The sequence below is a fragment of the Myotis lucifugus genome, unplaced genomic scaffold (genome assembly GCF_000147115.1).
Source record: "Myotis lucifugus unplaced genomic scaffold, Myoluc2.0 scaffold_180, whole genome shotgun sequence".
NCBI classification, from domain to species: Eukaryota; Metazoa; Chordata; class Mammalia; order Chiroptera; family Vespertilionidae; genus Myotis; species Myotis lucifugus.
The window spans coordinates 1,450,763-1,468,636 of NW_005871228.1; the positions used below are offsets into that span (position 1 = coordinate 1,450,763).

At 45.0% G+C, this 17,874-nt stretch overlaps 1 protein-coding gene across 1 annotated transcript in view; it reads left to right on the plus strand.

Annotated features, from left to right (window-relative positions):
• The window catches only part of GABBR2 (gamma-aminobutyric acid type B receptor subunit 2), a 324,860-nt gene that overhangs the window by 200,092 nt on the left and 106,894 nt on the right, over positions 1-17,874 (plus strand). The window contains exon 6 of the mRNA XM_006096509.3: positions 5,425-5,661. Coding sequence (XP_006096571.2) covers positions 5,425-5,661 — 237 coding nt within the window. The remainder of the gene's footprint in view (positions 1-5,424; positions 5,662-17,874) is intronic.

The following is a 17,874-nucleotide window of genomic DNA, read 5'->3' on the forward strand; positions in this document are numbered from 1 at the left end:
ACTGTCTGCAGCTCTTTGGGGCACTGTAAGAGGGCGCAGGCATTTACTGCGGCTTCACAGGAGGATGTAGCATGCTGAACGTAAGTTACAGGGAGATAGATGAAAACTGCATCTGGAAGTATGGTTCCATAGACATAAGGCATTCCCTCAGCGGAGGCTCTGCCGGAGAGGGAGTGAGCTTCCCACACGGGAGGAGTCGCAGAAGGAGCTCAGCAAACAGCTGGAAGTTGCTATTGAAAAGATCCAATAATCGAATTATGGGAGAGACTTAATCAGTGGTAACTGATTTGTGTGTAATTGAAATCTTGAAAGATTTTTAAAATATAGATGCCTAAGTTATCTCACAGAAATACTGAATAAAATGCAGAGCCCTGGCATCTGCAATTTTGTCAGGCTCCCAATTGATGTACAAACTGAAGTATAGGCACCAGTAGACTAAATATCCACAAGTGTACCTTCCAAATGAGATTCTGTGATTCCAACATCTTATAAGGAATTCGAGGGAGAAACTCTGCCAGTTGGAGATGTGTCCTTCCCTTCAGTCCTTGAGGCCCCCTCCTCCGAAAGCAAGACTCCCCTCGGTTCTGTTGGAATGACAGACCCATAAGGCTTAGTCACATTGTGGGGTTAGCAAGCCTGTGTGGGCTAGCCTGGGAACCTAACCACTATTTATAACATAGTTTCTATGGGAAACTATGTTCCAAGTTCCAACAACTGCCTTTCACAAATATGCTGGAGCACAACCTGTCAGTAATTGGGAAAACCTATATATAAAATTATTTTCTCACAGCTTTTAGCATCTCATACACTTGACCTCAGATAATGAGTAATTAATCAGCTTTCAGTGTCGGCTTTACAATGGAAGTTCTTCTGCCCTGAGTAATTGGAGGCCTGCTTTAAGAGCGACTATTACTTTTTATCCCAACAATTGTTTCTTCCTGTTGTCATTGTTTTGCCCAAGGGAGATTGATACTGGCTTCACCTGGGAAGTGATGAATAGCTTGAGATACAAGGTGGTAGCAAAAACTTCATCTTGGTGCTTGCAAAGACAGTGAGAATGAGGTCATCTTTCAGGGTTTAGCTACATCTGTGTCCCAGTCCAAGGACTCTGCCCACAGAAATGAGGTAAACAGTCATATTTCCAGTATTTTCCACTCTCCTTCTGCCCTTGTCCCTGGAATGAAGAACAGTTTTTGAGATAGAAAAGATACAGATTTATAAGTACACATGTAAAAGGATCTATAGGAACTTGTGTGGGCCCCAAGGTCAAATTGAATAAATAACATGATCTTGATCGCCCCAGTATCCCCACAAAAAAATAACCCCAGTAAACTATATCAAGAAAGTTTAAAAATGGCACTCATTTACCTCCTGGTGAGACCACACTCAGGTCTGGACTCCCGACTTCCAGAGGGTCACAGAAACCTTGAACGATGTCCCAGTGGCATGTTCTGGATAGGAAAGAGATCTGGAGACGTCATCTGAATGTAATCATTAGGTTGAACAAACAGGACTCAAAGACAGCAGCTCTCAGATGCCTCTGTGTGCATCAGGAAAAGCTCACAGGAGCAAAATCCAGGAGGAGAAACATAAAAGGGACCTCATTGGTTTTATACCTATAGCAATTAATTGAAGAAATACACATTCAAATCATTTTAATACTTTTAAAGTAGCCAATAGCTAAATTAACCAGAAACCAACCCATATTGCATTTAAACATCAAAGAAAAATATAGCCAAATAGTAAAAGATGGAAAAATAACAAGGATGCATTAAAACAAAACATTAAAGATGTGACTACCACACAGCAATATGGTATTAAAAGGAAATGCACCTAATAACTAAAAATTGCCTATCAATATTTGAAAGGAACTTGCTCTAATTGTTAAACAGAGAAATGCAAATTAAAATTGAAAGGAGATAGACTTTTGTCTAAACCTAACCAACGGATAATGACTTTTAAAATTAACATATCTGTTGTCAAAGATACAGGGAAATGGATGCTTTCATACACGGTGGAATTTTATTTTATTTTTAAAATATATTGAGTTTTTACAGAGAGGAAGGGAGAGGGATAGAGAGTTAGAAACATCGATGAGAGAGAAACATCGATCAGTGTGCCTCCTGCACACTCCCTACTGGGGATGTGCCCGCAACCAAGGTACATGCCCTTGACTGGAATCGAACCTGGGACCCTTGTGTCCACAAGCCGATGCTCTATCCACTGAGCCAAATTGGTCAGGGCAACATGGTGGAATTTTAACTTTTCATATTTGAGGAGAATAACTTAGCCCTATTTATATATTTATATGTCAGCAGTGTTTATATTTTGCCTCAGCAATTATACCTTTAGGAATTCTGGAAAAAATATTACCAGTGTGGGGGCTGGTATTTCTGGGCACCTACCATGTCCTGGACACTGGACTGGATGCATTGCATACTTCATCTCACTGAACCCTCATTGGCCACCCAACAAGGGTGGACATGCAGACCTGGGGGAGCTGGGACCATCCCAGGTCACAATCAGCAAACCACAGAGCTGGGGCTCTGCTTCCACATCCTGTGTCCTTACCACACTGCCAGGCTCTTGCCTCTACTCCTGAGAGGAAACTTCTAGATCACTTGGTCCAACCTCCTCATTTTTGAAATGGAGAATGAGACTTGGAAAGGGTCTCTGTATGTATTGTTTTGGGTTCTGGTGATACCTTTGTGATCAAGACAGCATCCCTGACCCTATGGAGCTTAATTCTAGTTGTGGGAGGGTGGTTGGAACGACAGTAAGCAAGAAAACACGTAAGTAGGAAAATCGCAGGACGTGAAAGGTGCAATAAAGAAGATAAACTAGCCCTAGCCAGTTTGGTTCAGTGGATAGTTAGATCGTCGGCCTGGGAACTGAAGGGTCCGGGGTTTGATTCCCAGTCAAGGGCATGTACCTCAGTTGCAGGTTTGATCCCCGGCCCTGGTTGGGGCATGTGAGGGAGGCAACCAGTTGATGTGTCTCTCTCATATTGATGTTTCTCTCTTTCTGTCTCTCCCCCTCTCTTCCACTCTCTCTCTAAAAATCAATGGAAAAATATCCTCGGGTAAGGATTAACAAAACAAAACAACAAAAATGATGAAGAAGATAAAACTAGTGGATAGAGAATGCCTGGGTGGGTCAGGAAAGCTGTCCCTGAGAAGTGACAAGTGTTGATATTGCAAAGACTTCGGAAGAAGCTTTCAGGGAGAGAAAACAGCTAGAGCAGAAGCCCTGAGGTGCAGACAAACTTGATGTGATCAAAGGACCCAAAAGGTTTAAGGAAGGGAGAGAGCCTCTTAATGGACCAGTTCATGCTCCCCCAGGAGGAGCGAGATGGTGAAGGATGATTGCAGAAAGCCAGCCCACAGGGATGTGCAGCAGGTGGGGTATGATTAATGGTGAGAAGAGGCTGAGCTGGGCTGGAAAAGGTGCTGTCTCCTTGAGGAGCCCTTGGTTTGAAGAGAGCTTCTGCTGTGTATTTTGAGTGATGAACAGAATGTGATGCTGGACATGATGCATTCCAGAGGAAAACCTGAGTCATCCAACAGGAGCTAAAACAAAAAGGAGGTGGATCCGTTGCTGGAACACCAACATTCACATTTGGTCCAACAGAATTCCTCACCTGCAGGGTCCACAGTGTGAGGGTCTTGGCCATCCCCAGGCATCTGTGTGGGTGATCCCACTCTGCTAGTGCCTTGAGCCAAGGGCAAGAGACTGGGGCTCCAGCCATGGGACAACCCAGCCTTGGATGGCTCAGCTTCACCCCCATCCTATGCACTAGACCGGGCCCCAAACCAGTTGAGGTGGTTTTCCAAAAGCAATTATGCCCTCAAAAGTCAAAAATGAGAGAAGTAACAGAGATGAAATTGGACCAGTCTAGATACACACATGCGTGTGCACATGCTCACACACAACACAAGCTGTGTGACCTTGGGCAAGTTTCTGGACCTCTCTGTGCCTCGGGGTACAGGGGTGGGGCATGTATGAACACATCTAAGGGCCCTTCCCAGTACAAACTGACAGTGAATTGATGGTTTCTACATGTGGCTTGTCCCCAGGGAGGGTTTTTTCAAAGGCTAAGCCGTGGGCTCTGGTGACATTTCTGGAAGAGGGGTTCAGAAGTGACTTGAGAAAAGGCCATGGAGAGACTGAGGGTAACAGGTTCCCTGGGGCAGCATTCACTGGACCCAAGTAAAAAGGCACCTTCAGTACTTTGTGACCACAGTCAGAATATTAATATTACCAATGAGGTTTTTTTATGAAATTTAGTTCAATGGGACAAAAGAACTTTTTTTTTTAATGCCAAGTGATTAACAGACCCTGCTATGCTGTAGAAAAGGAAGGAGGAGGGGTACTATGTACCTGGGACCTGCCCTATACCCCATGCTCTAACAGGGCCTCACTCAGGCCCCATGGAGCTTAGAATCCACAAGGCCACCGGGATATGCCCAGCCATCGCCTGTCCCCCTCTCTCTCTCCTAGACCACACCCCAAATTCCCTGCCTAAATGGCTAGAACTGCTTCTGGTGCCCAGGGAACCTCTTGCCTGGGTCAACCCTCTTGAGGGTGAACCACAGTTCTTTGGTGGTCTAGGGCAGTGATGGCGAACCTTTTGAGCTCGGCGTGTCAGCATTTTGAAAAACTCTAACTTAACTCTGGTGCCGTGTCACATATAGAAATTTTTTGATATTTGCAACCATAGTAAAACAAAGATTTATATTTTTGATATTTATTTTATATATTTAAATGCCATTTAACAAAGAAAAATCAACCAAAAAAATGAGTTCATAGGTTCGCCATCACTGGTCTAGGGGCTACTGATTCTGGAAGGGGGAAGAGGTGTGGCCTGAGCTTGGCTGGGCCGCCGAGGTGGACTACAGAGCAAGGCCAGCATCCCCATTCTGCCATGTCCAGCCTGAAGCTCTGAGGAACCCTAGAATTTTGAATTCAGACTTGGCCTTGCACATCATTAAAGGCATATTTATTATGATGGGGAGATAGAAAAGATTTTATTGAATAGTCTGTTGGTCTGTCTCTAATTTGCATATTTAGACATAAGTACGTGGACCTCCACTGGTACTCTAGCCCCAGACCCTGCAAATGTCATGGGGGAGCCCTGCTTACAGTTCATGATTCCTTCCCCTTAACCTTGCTAGATACCAGGGTTGAAATCTCAGCCCTGCCACTCACCAGCTCTATGGTACTAGGCAAGTCCACTTCCCTGAATCATTTTCCTTGCCTGTAAAATGGGGGTGATAATAGTACCTATCATATGAGGTTTTTGTGAGGATTCAATGAGATAATGCATATAAAGAGCCTCGACGTTTGAGAGTCTCAGCTCTCGGCATTGTGTGCCTGATGTCCCTGCAGTTGTAACTTGGTGTCCCCCAACCCTTTGTTTTCCAGACGCCACAGCAGTACGAGAGAGAGTACAACAACAAGCGGTCAGGTGTGGGGCCCAGCAAGTTCCACGGGTATGCCTACGATGGCATCTGGGTCATCGCCAAAACGCTGCAGAGGGCCATGGAGACACTGCATGCCAGCAGCCGGCACCAGCGGATCCAGGACTTCAACTACACAGACCACACGCTGGGCAGGATCATCCTCAACGCCATGAATGAGACCAACTTCTTCGGGGTCACGGTCAGTCCTGGGCCCCGGGCTCTGCTTTCTTAGTGCCCTTTGGATACATGCAAGGCCAGAAGGGCTGTGTCAGACACCCTCTGACGCTGGATCCATTCTCTCAGATTGCTGACATAGCTTCCTGTGGGTCGTAGGATTTCAGGGCTGCTGAAATGGGAGGTGCAGTGACTCTCTGACACGTTGGGAAAATGCTTCTCTGTAACTCATGAATTAGAAAAGCTGCACACAGATCAGGTGGAATTCACCACGCCGGGGGGTAGGGTGGGTAGCAGAAGCTCAGTTAGATTCAAATCTTGGACCTTCACTTTCAAGTTACTGTCTTTAAACACAGATTTTTCATTCTCAGAATGAAAATAATAACTACCCTGTTAGGTAGCTATAAAGATTAGCCATTACAGAGTAAAAACTGCTAATATTTGTTGAGCAAGCAACTTGCTCTGAGCCTCAATTTTTCATCTGGGAAATGGAGATAATGATATATGTCTTGAACAGAAGTTGGGGAAATTAGCAATGATAATAATGGCTAATATTTCTTGGATGCTTATTATGTGCTAGATACTATGCTAATAAGCACTTTTTGTAGATTAGACTCAATAATATAGGCTCAATGCTAGGCACATAGTAGGCAGAGGGGTAGGGTGGGTAGCAGAAGCATAGGGAATGCTAGCAACTGTTATTGTTAATAACGGTCTCATTGCATCCCTATGCCATCGTAGAAAGTAGGACTGTTATTGTCCCCACCAGAGGGGAGGAACCTGGAGCTCAGAGCATTTAAGTACTAAATCTAATCAGAGGTAGAGCTAGAATTTGAATTGGGTCTAGCTCTTAATTGTTGTATTACACAACTTCTCATCATGGACCTAAGTGGTAGTTATTTCTGTCTCATCCTGATGTATTTGTCATTGACTCTACTCCCAGAAAATATGAAAAACTTTTCTAAAGAATAAGTTGAAATGGCTAAAGTGCTGTCTTGAGTTTTAAAAAGTCATTTACAGAATCAGTCTGTCTTGGGACAGTAAGAGGAGTAGATGAGTTGGTTGTTGCGTTTCTTAAATGTTCGTATTCCTTTGTGCATGCACTCGGGCTTGCACTGTTGGTCTGGTGGGCCAGGCACGGAGTGCCTGTGCAGGTGCTGGGGTGTAGACTGTGGTGTGGACACCAAGGTGAGTAGGATGGGCTCTGTGTCCTGGAGCCTGTAGTCCAGATGCAGGGGCCAGACCTGAACACAAATGACAAGCGGCGTGTGTGTGTGTGTGTGTGTGTGTGTGTGTGTGTGTGAGAGAGAGAGAGAGAGAGAAAGTCAGGGAAGGCCTTTGGGAAGAGGCAGCATGTGAGCTGTGCCTTAGGCATGCAGAGAGGGCCTGGCAGTCGGGCCAAGTGGAGCGAGATGAGCAAGAGAGAAGCACATGCGTGTGTGCAGGGAGTGTTAGAGAGGAGGGTGACAAGGCCGGGAAGGTATATTGGAGCCCATTTCTGAAGGAACAAGCTAAGGAGACTGGCCTTTCTCTTAAAGGTCAAAGATTCTCCGAGTGCACCCGGGCCAGCAGCACCAGTGTGCCCGGGAGCTGATTAGACATGTAATTCTCCAGCCCCTCCCAGGCCCACGGAATCAGAATCTCTAGGATGGGGGCCCAGTGGCTGTGGTTAACAAATCCTCTAGGACCAGTGGTCGGCAAACTGCGGCTCTTTGGCCCCTTGAGTGTGGCTCTTTCACAAAATACCGACTTCTGCGCATGGGCCACGAAGTTTCAATCGCACTGCATGTGCGTGCCCGCACGTGGTATTTTGTGGAAGAGCCACACTCAAGGGGCCAAAGAGCCGCATGTGGCTCGCGAGCCGCAGTTTGCCGACCACTGCTCTAGGTGATTCTAACGCACACTGGAGCTTGAGAACCAGCAAAAAGGGTGTTTATAGCACAGCCTACATTCAGACTGGAAGGTTTAACAGCTTTCCTCAGAAGAGTAGTTTTAAAATGTTTTTTTTTTTAAATCTCAGAACCTCTTATAAAATCTCACTTGATACCTGGTATATTATACAGATGAAAGGAGCTTCTCAGTTGAACAGAGGAGGAGCTCTGCCTGTTCACCCCTCTCCCCACAGTCCCCACCCAACAGCCCAGAGACCCCCTCCGAAAGGCCCCACAGAGCACCAAAGACCTCCGAGGGCCTTTCTCTTATGGTACAAATCCAGAGTGAGACTTAGAGAGGGATGAGGTTCCCCCAGGGGCCCACCAGTAACAATGTACAGCACTGTCTCAAAATACTGGCACTCTTATTCAGGCCATCTTCTCACACGGTGCTTCTTACTTCATAGAATGAATTCATAGGACCCCAAGTTGAAATGGCTGGATAGAGAGCTACAGAATCTAGGAAGCATTTTGCTGTCTCTCATGATCCTGGAACTCGGCATTTTGCCTGAGATATCTTAGCTGGAGATCATTTATAACTACTTCTAAGTGCTCCCTTTCATCTAAGCCAAATAATTCATAATCCCTACTTGATGAGCAATTAGATAAGACTGCCTGAATCGCCTTACATGGCTTGAAGATGAGTTTCTTTTTAATGGGAAATTCCTTGACACACATTTATGTCTGCTCCGACTTGTGACTCATAATTCAGCGAATGGCAGAACTGAAAGTGGTCTTATAGATCCTCACATTCAACTGCCTCGTATTGTAGATGAATATCTGAATATAGACAGGGAGCTTTCAAAGTCACACAGGAAGACTGATTCAGCAAAGCTAGGTCGCTCCGATTGGTCCTGTCCCCACCACACACACACCATCTCCTCCTCTTTGTGCAAGTCTCCCTTTGTTGAGAAAGAGATTGCAGTAGAGAGACAATTCTCCACTCCCCCCCCCCCGCCCCACCCCGCACCCTTCCCCTTATGTTAAAATGTGCTTGTCAGTGGGCTATAGACAGGTTTCATTAAAATTGTCTTCCATTCAGAGGAAAAAAGGATGTCTTCTGACAAAATAAAAAGTATCTCTGTGGTCCAAGGAAACCACAGAAGGCCAAGTTCAGTCATAAAGAAAGAAAGGGAAGGAACGGGAGGTGGAAATAAATGGAAGCATTTCCTATTTGCTGAAGGGTTTTCATTATACAGCACACACAGAATCCATTTTTCCACTCTCATGCAGACACTTTATCCTGGGTCACCCTCATTCAGCATGTTTACTATACAGAAAATCGTTTAAACACATTAATTATATCTGTGACTCAATTTCAATTGATTCAGTATGCACACTCTCGGCTGGGAGCTGGGCCTGTGACTCCTGGTCGGCATGTGGAAGAAGAGAGTTTTGCCACGCAGCCCAGACTGGGAATCTTATGTTCTTAAGAAACTCTCTTCCCAGTTACTCTTCTCAGGGGACACCCAGAAATGGGATTCTGTGTCCACACCTGCACACCGATGGCCTAGGGATCCTGCCCACCTCGGATTCCCTAAGGACACGGTTCTGATTTTCAGCCCTGTTTATCACCTCTTTATGGTTTGCTTTTTAGGTCTCAAAAGCCCAGAGAATTCTGAGCATCCCCCTCAGCAGAGTTTAAGGCAGTGATTCCTAACTTCTGTATACATGAGACTCTCCCAGAATGTTTCATTGAAAATTCAGATTTCCCAGCCCTGCCCCCAGAACTTATGATACAGTGTTTTGCAGTAAGGCCAAGGAATTCACATGATTAACAAGCAGCCCAGGTGATTCTCAAATAGCAACCTTGAGAATTGCTTGGGGCTCCAGTGACGTATGTCTGCGTGACCATGCCCATGTGCATGTATCTACACACACACACACACACACTTTGATTTTAAACCTGTCAGAAATGTATTTTGTTCCTGCATTCATTCACTCCTTTAGTAGACCCTGCGCTGGGTACTGGGAGCTGGGAGCACAGACAGGAATAATGTATGGTTTCTCCCTCAAGAGCCCCCACCTAGTGGGGCAGATAGACAAGTAGAGGAATATTTTCTGGGCGGTATCCTATGTCTGCCCAAGGCCCTTGGAGGAAGGACCCCATTCTGCTTACAGGAATAAAGACCAGGGAGCTGTCCTCAATTTTCCTGCAGTTGAGTGGGCAAAACTACATGTGTGGGTAATTGCAAGGTGCCCATGCTGTGGGTGCTGATCATCCTGTACCATGTGCTCGACGCCCAGCATTCATGATGGTTTACTATGCTGTTGGAGCCCCAGCCAGATCTCCTGGGATCTGTTTTAGGGGTTTGATTAGGTTTGTCCATCCCCAGCAGTTTTAGGGGCCTTTGTTAATGGCTCACACCTTGGGCAATTGGAGCCTCCTAGCCTGGAGGTGCCTGGGACTGACACCCAGCCCAGCCAACAGCAGTGACTGGTTGGCGTGGTGGTTCACCACCAGTGCCATTCACCCTCCACAGCTCCCCATGGGGTTGCGCTGAGGCTAGGCCTCCCCTGAAACCACATCCGAGCTTGGCCTCTTCCCTTTGCTTCTCTCCCTACAGGTTTCTCCTGAGAACACATCCTTCATAAATCACTTGCACACAATTCCCTGTCCCAGACTCTACTTATGGGACCTAATCTAAGACACCCGTGTGTCTTTGTGGGCAAGTTAAGCATTTTCAAGAGGGAATTTTTACTGTAACCTCATTGTTATCTATGTATTAAGCCTCGCACCAAACCTTCCCCGTTGCCTCTCCCACACCAGGTTCCAGACTCTTCTCCCTCACACTCCATTGCACTTTTCTGTCACAGCCAGCCTGTGGGAGAGCCAGATTTGTCGCCTCTAGTGAAGTAGAGCTCTCAGATTTGCAGGGACCACAGCATCTCATCCCTCTGGTCCCCACATACTTCACCTAGCACTTCACACCTGCCAGAAGCTTGGTAAACACTGGTAACCTTGAGTAAATTTTGTTGGGTTGAATCCACACATGACTGAGAAATTCAGTCCCACTCTCCGACACAGCTGCCTTCCGGGCTTTTATAAAATAAAAAGCCTTTTCAACACAATAAATAATCAGAACTGACAATGGAAGTATTAACAGGAATCTGTTCTTGAATCTGCTAATAATGATTCCCATATTCTTGCTGTGATAGCTGGCGTCACAATTTCACCCTAGTTGTGGAAATCTCCTTGGTGTGAGTGTGTGTGTATGTGTGAGTGTGAGTGTGTGTGTGAGTGTGTGTGTGAGTGAGTGTGTGTGTGTGTGTGTGAGTGTGTATGTATGTGTGTGAGTGTGTGTGTGTGTGAGTGTGTGTATGTGTGTGTGAGTGTGTGAGTGTGAGTGTGTATGTATGTGTGTGAGTGTGTGTGTGTGTGTGAGTGTGTGTATGTGTGTGTGAGTGTGTGAGTGTGTGTATGTATGTGTGTGTGAGTGGGTGTGTGTATGTGTGTGTGTGTGAGTGAGTGTGTGTGTGTGTGTGTGAGTGTGTGTGAGTGTGTGTGTGAGTGAGTGTGTGTGAGTGTGAGAGTGTGTGTGTGTGTGTGTGTGTGTTGGGAAGGGGATGAGGGACTGTCACTGTTTCCTTCCTGAGGCAGGAGAAAACCTACCGTTTACCCTCCTCTCCCATTAGCATCTCTCTGGGGCTCAAGTCCCAGGGCCTGAGTGGGAGGGGGAGTTGCTGATGGGCCCTCTGTGACAAGGCGGTCGGAAGCCTTTTTTAGAGGCAATTACTAGCAATAAACAACAACTATAATAATAATCATCCTTGATGTGTGGCTGTCCTGTGTACAGAGTACATTTATAGTCTCTCTCTCCTTTTTTCCTGACACAATTACATTTATTAATATAATGCTAATAACAGCTACAATTAATGAGTTCCTACTGCATCCCAGGTAGCACTCTAAGCACTGTACACTGTTATTGAATATAATGCTCAAAACACCCACCGGGTGGGGGATGTATAATTCCAAGTCCCACTGAACTGTGGCTGGTTCTCACCTATGTCACATCTCTGTTCACATGTCACCTCCGTGAGGCCCTCCCTGACACCCTATATAAAATCACAACTCCCACTTCCTTCATTCTTCTTCACAGTAGTTATCCCCATTGGATATGGTGCATATTTTGTTTATTCATTGTCTGTCTCGTTCTCTGCTGTGTCCCTGAGACTTAGAACCAAGTGCCTAGGACAGAGTAGGTGCCTGATAAATATTTGTTTACTGGATGAATAATTTAAATAATTAATGACCATATCATAGATTTGAAAAGAACAGACTGAGAAAAGATAAATGATTTACCCAACACCCTACAGGTAGCGAGTAACAGAACTTATTCAAAACTGCCCACTCTGGCTGACTCAAAAGCCCATGTTCTTAACCATTTAGATATTCCATTAATCCAACCAGCATCCCCAGTACCCTCCTAATAAGCCAGATCTGGGCCAGGCAGGAGTAAGATGTAAGGTTTTCCCCCAAGGAGCTCACTGTGCAAACAACCATGTGGGATGCATGGGAGAGAGAACAGGAACCACTCTCCCCATATTAGAAGCAGATGATGTTGCGGTCCCTTGTTTGCACTGGGCTATTGTATGTTCATCTGCCCTTCCCACTGGGCCATGAGCCTATGAGCCCCTTGTTTGGGGCCTGTTATTCTCTCTACTCCCCTGGTGCCTTGTATAATATTGGCTCTTAGTCCATGGTATACATGTTTGTTGATGGAACAAATCAGAAATTGTAGCTCAGTGAGGCTACAAAGTAGCTATGCTAGGGTCCCAGGGTGCGTTGGTGGTAAGCCTCATTCAGAACCACATCCTAGGTCTTCCGATTCTAAATGCAGGTGTCTCCAAACCTTGTGTTCTGGGCGCTGCTTGGCTGCACTCCCCCCATTTACTTAAACACGATTACAAATGACTGCAGACAAGTGCAGCACAGGAAAGAAACCTACTCCTTCTGCTGTCAGATAAATTTGAATGATCAAAATAATGTGGTTTAGTAATTTGTTTGAATTGATGCCTACCCTTCCAAAGCTTGCAAGTTTGACTTCCTCAAGTCAGGGGGAAAATAGCTGTTTCTTTATGAAAAGCAGTGTGTGGGTGTGTATCATTCTGTGAGAGCTTCAACAGCAACCCTATGTACAGACTCTGTCCAGGTCCCTGCAAGAAACAGACAAAGGGAGGAGCCAGCGACATGGTGATCATACTAGTGGTGACAATTACTGACATGACAATAGGAATGGCTATAGTTTTGAATGCTCACTATAGCTGGGTACTATGTTAAGCTCTTAAATATATTATCTCATTTAATCCTCATGATAACCCCTGTTATGGGTTGTATAGTGTCTCCCTACAAATCCATATTTGCACTTCTAATCCAGAGTACCTCAGGATGTGACCTTATTTGGAAATATGGTTGCTGCAGATGTAATTAGTTAACATGAGGTCCTGCTTCAGTAGGGTGATCCAATATAATGAGTGTCCTTATTAAAATGAAAAATTTGGAGACAGACACACAGGGGGAGAATGCCAAGTGAAGATAAAGGGAGAGATGGTGTGCTGCTTCTGTAAGCCAAGGAATTCCAGTGGTTGCCAGCAAACTACCAAAAGCTGGGAGAGGGGCAGGGAACTGATTCTCCCTCACAACCCTCAGAAGGAACCAACCCTGCTGACACCTTGATCTTGGACTTGGAACACAGTTTTGAAGAGCTCCATAATACATCCCATGCATTTCTTTTTGCATGAGGCCAGAATATGCCCTCAGTGTGTGTCAAGGTGTGTTAGTCTGTGAGCTTGCTAAGCAGGAGGGAAGTCTTCTTCAATCAGGGGAGGACAGCTGACATAAATTTCAGCAGACAAGACACACAGCTTTGAACACTGATGGATGCCAGTTCTGCCTTTGTGTGCTCATGCAGAGGTTACACACACATGCTCAGATGTGACCCTCTGTGCCTGCCTGACTCACAGCCAGCCCTGTGGGGGGCAGGTGGTGGTGAAGGGAGCTGGGAAGATCCATTTTCTCATAGAATTGCAACCCCTCCTTGCTTTCTTATTTTTCAGTGGAATTCTAGCATCCTACAGTTCTTGCTTAAACCAGCAGTGGGCAAAGCAGAGACCTGGAGCCTGGTCCAGGCATTTAAAATTTTGGGGTTGGGGGTAAGGTAGAGAAGACTGGAAGGGGTGCCCCCTTTGTCTTAAAAAGATGCAGTAGTGTGAAGTGCTTAGGGGCACAGACTCTAGAGACATGTTTTCTAGGTTCACATCTTGGCTCCACTTACTAGTCAGGTAAACTTGAGCAAGAACTTAATCTCTCTGCACCTCAGTTTCCTCATCTGTAAAATGGGGACAATGTCTTAAATAGGGATCCTTGTAAACAGACTTGGAGACAGAGTGTTGTGTGTGGAAGGTTTGTGGGAAAATGAGCACAAGAAATACAATGTAAGGAAGTGTGAGGGTGGTCAGATTGGATAGAGCAAGAAGCTGATCTGACATGTGGTTGCAACTGAGGTTACGCTGATCCTAGGGGAGCTCTGGCGCCAGGGTGGCCTGCAGAGTTGTCCAGATTGAGGCACAGGGCCTGGGCCTTTGCATCTTCTCATCAGCCAGTCACAGCCATGGCTGGGCCCTGGGAGGGGTATATTCTTGGGTGAGGCTGTTCTTCATGCTGGAGAGTAATTCCCAGTAAGGGACCCTGCTGGGACCTCCAGTAGCCAATATTCCCAGGACCTGGGGGATGGTACTTCTGCCATAAAGAGGGAACCTGATCAGGGCCCCCCAATATCTCCTATGAATAACAAAAAGTCCTATCTTAAAGGGTTGTGATGATTGAAGGAGTTTGTTAGAGGTTTGTAAAGTGTCTGGGAAATGGTAAGTGCTAAATTACTATGAGGATGATGCGGAGGGAGGATATATTTGGATACCAGCTACACACAGTCCTCTCAGATCCCCAATTACCAGGAGGTAATTTTCCAGGTATCACTGGGGTAGGTAGGTCCCCAGGTCACTGCTTCAGTTGTCATTCTTGCAGCTCTTGCATCTTTGGTAATTCATATCCTCACATTCATAAACACACAAGCAAACACTCACATGCACTCACAGATATATACTGCACACCCCTAAAATGTGATTGATGGATATTCATACTCATCGTGTAGAGGGCTATTTATCAGTCTCTCACACTGCTATTCAGATTTGTTTTTCAAAAGCGATTTTACCTGTAAGTCCAGTGTCATTGTCCTTCATTTAACATGTACATTAATGTTAAAGTTACATTTAACATTAATTATTATTTTTCAAATTTGCTCCTTGGAAGATTTTGTTAAACCATCTTATTTAAAAATTAGCAAGCAAGTTTCTGCAGTAACAGATGAAGTAAAGCCTTAGTGGGGGAGCCTGACCCAAGTCCTCAGGTCAGGCTCGAGGACAGCGGAGGTGGTGGCAGGTCTTCTGACAGGTCTCAGAGGCCGGAGGGGGACAATCTGAGCTGGTATTCAGACCTACACTCTCTTTGTATTGTTGAGAGTATTACAGATGTCCCCCATTTTCCCCACCTTTTTCCCCCTCCACCCAGCCCCACCCCACCCCAGGCCTTCACCACACTATTTTGTCTGTGTCCATGGGCTATGCATATATGCATACAAGTTCTTTGGTTAATCTCTTTCAGTCCCCTTCCCATCATCCTCCCCTCTGAGATCTGTCAGTCTGTTCCATGTTTCCATGCCTCTGGACCTATTTTGTTCATCAGTTTATTTTGTTCATTAGATTCCTCATATAAGTGAGTGAGATTGTGTGATATTTGTCTTTCTCTGACTGGCTTATTTTGCTTAGCATAATCTCCAGCAGACCTACACTTCTTATTTTAATAATTGTGTTTTTGTCTTTGTTTGTTTGTTTTTATATATATATTTTTATTGATTTCAGAGACAGGAAGGTAGAAGGAGAGCATGATATGAACATCAATGATGAGAGAGAATCATTGATTGGCTGCCTACTGGGGATTGAGCCCATACCCGGGCATGTGCTCTGACCAGGAATCGAACTGTGACCTCTGGTTCATAGGTCGATGCTCAACCACTGAGCCACACCTGCCAGGCTAATTGTGTTCTATTTTAATGTATACTACAAAAATATAACTAGCATTTAAGGTAGGGAGGTAAGGGTTCTTTTTCAGGTTTGTTTTTTTAAAGAGGCAGATATTTAGTAAAGCAAAGTACAGATGGTCCGTGGATGCTGCAAAAATCGTGAAGGTGGTACATGTGTGATGGAGGTTTTGGAAACAGTGACCTCCTACTGCTTTGCCTTTATCTTGAAAGGCATTATGATTGTTCTCTAAAATAGCTAAGAAATTAATCATAAAAGAGTGGGAAGAGAGAGAGAGAGAGAGAGAGAGAGAGAGAGAGAGAGAGAGAGAGAAAGAGAGAGAGAGAGAGAGAGAGAGAGAGAGAGAGAGAAAGAAATCAACCAACAGCAGAATATTGGTTTTCTTGGCCAGCTTATATAGTTACCAAAGCAACAAACAGTACTATACTTGTACACACGAGTTTTTTGTGGTAAGGTTAATAGCTTTTTTATTGAATGCCCTTTCACCACGTTCATATGTTTTTAGTAATAAAATATGGCGTTAGGCCAAGGGGTTGGTGTCCATCAAACAGACAAGAGCTGAGCTGCTTTGGGTGAAGCTGCCTGTGGTGACCATAGAAACACAGCCCTTAAATCCAACCAACACTACATAAAAATCCTTGCATTAGTCCCTCTTGTGTGATCATTTGATTCTCAAGTAGTTGGCTAGTTTTATAAGGGAGACTTCTACCTGCTTCTTGAGAGTGGAGTCTGAGGTTCACTTCTCTGTTTTCAGTTGCTAGCTCATGGTCCGTCTGTATTTGAATTTTAACTGATGGAAAATAAACAAATATATCAGAGATATATTCATGACCACCACAGTTTCCAACCTTTCAACATCTCATGTAGTACATATACAGGAAAGACTGGTTAGCTGGTTGGATGGATAAGAGAATAGATGGAAGAGTGGCGGGTGAGTAGATAGTTGGATGGCTGCAGGGATGGAGGGATAAATGGTAAGTGAATGGATATAGATGAATGGATGATGGGGGTAGAGGTAGATAGATGAATGAATGGATGAGTATGTGGGTGGATGAACATATAGCTGTGTGGGTAGGTGGATGGATGGATGGATTGGTAGATGGGTAAATGGTAGGTCAGTTGATGGGCAGCTGGGTAAATAGACAAAGATGAATTAGTAGATAACTTGGTGGGTGGACAGGTGAGTGAGAAGGAGTGAGTGAGTGAGTGAGTGAGTGAGTAAGTGAACTGCAGGTCTATAAGAGGTCATTGTAATTTACATATATATGCTTTATTCTAATCAAAGCATATTTTCTTCAGGAGGATCATCAGAGGTGATAGCCTTGATGTCGTGACTCCTTTTCCATACAAGTCCTGAACTCTAGAAAGTGTTGGCCGCATTGGCCGCATTTTCTGACGTGAGGCCCCATCTTGTCATAACACGTGGTAACGTGTTTCATCGCGTGCATTTATTCTTCACTCACACTTCACCCTTTCAGGGATTCAGCCTCATTAAAATCTGTCCTCTACCCAGTTACTCTTTAAGGAAGTTCCTCATTAGGGCATTTTTGCTATGAAACGTGTCACACCAACCCATGTGAGTGCCAGCCTGAATGCTAAAGACTGTTATTAGCAGATTTCGCCTGGAGATGTTTCAGAGTTGTCAGTTCTGATGTTCATAGGATTATATTTTCAAACATCATCAAACATCCTCTATGACAGACTTGATTACTGTGATAAACTAGTTTTCTTCCTTTGAGAGATATTCCAATTGCAAAAAATGATTCTGAAATCATTTGAGAAAAATTCTGGACAAAACTGAAGTGGCACTTTCATTTTGGGTGGCTTGCTTAGCTTGCTGGGAGAGAGGCAGCTCAGTGTGGCAGAAAGAGCACTGGACATGGAGTCCACGGACCTAGGCTTGCATGCTGTCCCCTACATCTGAGCAGTGGTGACCTCAGAGAAGTCTCTAATCTTTGCATTCTCTTCTGGAGACCAATGACCAATGCCTTCTGCTGGGTTGCTCTGGAAATGAAATAAGGAAGGTGCAGTACAAATTATAATGTACTCTGTGTGATTGAGGGATCCCTGGTGGAAAAAAAAGCTGTACCTCATATATATCGTGTTTTGTGGGGTGGTTTGGCTTAAACAACAGAAGAAATCAGGTATACAGTGAAAAAATTAACTATATGTCCAAGAACCAATCAAATATCCTTCTCAACCATGAAATT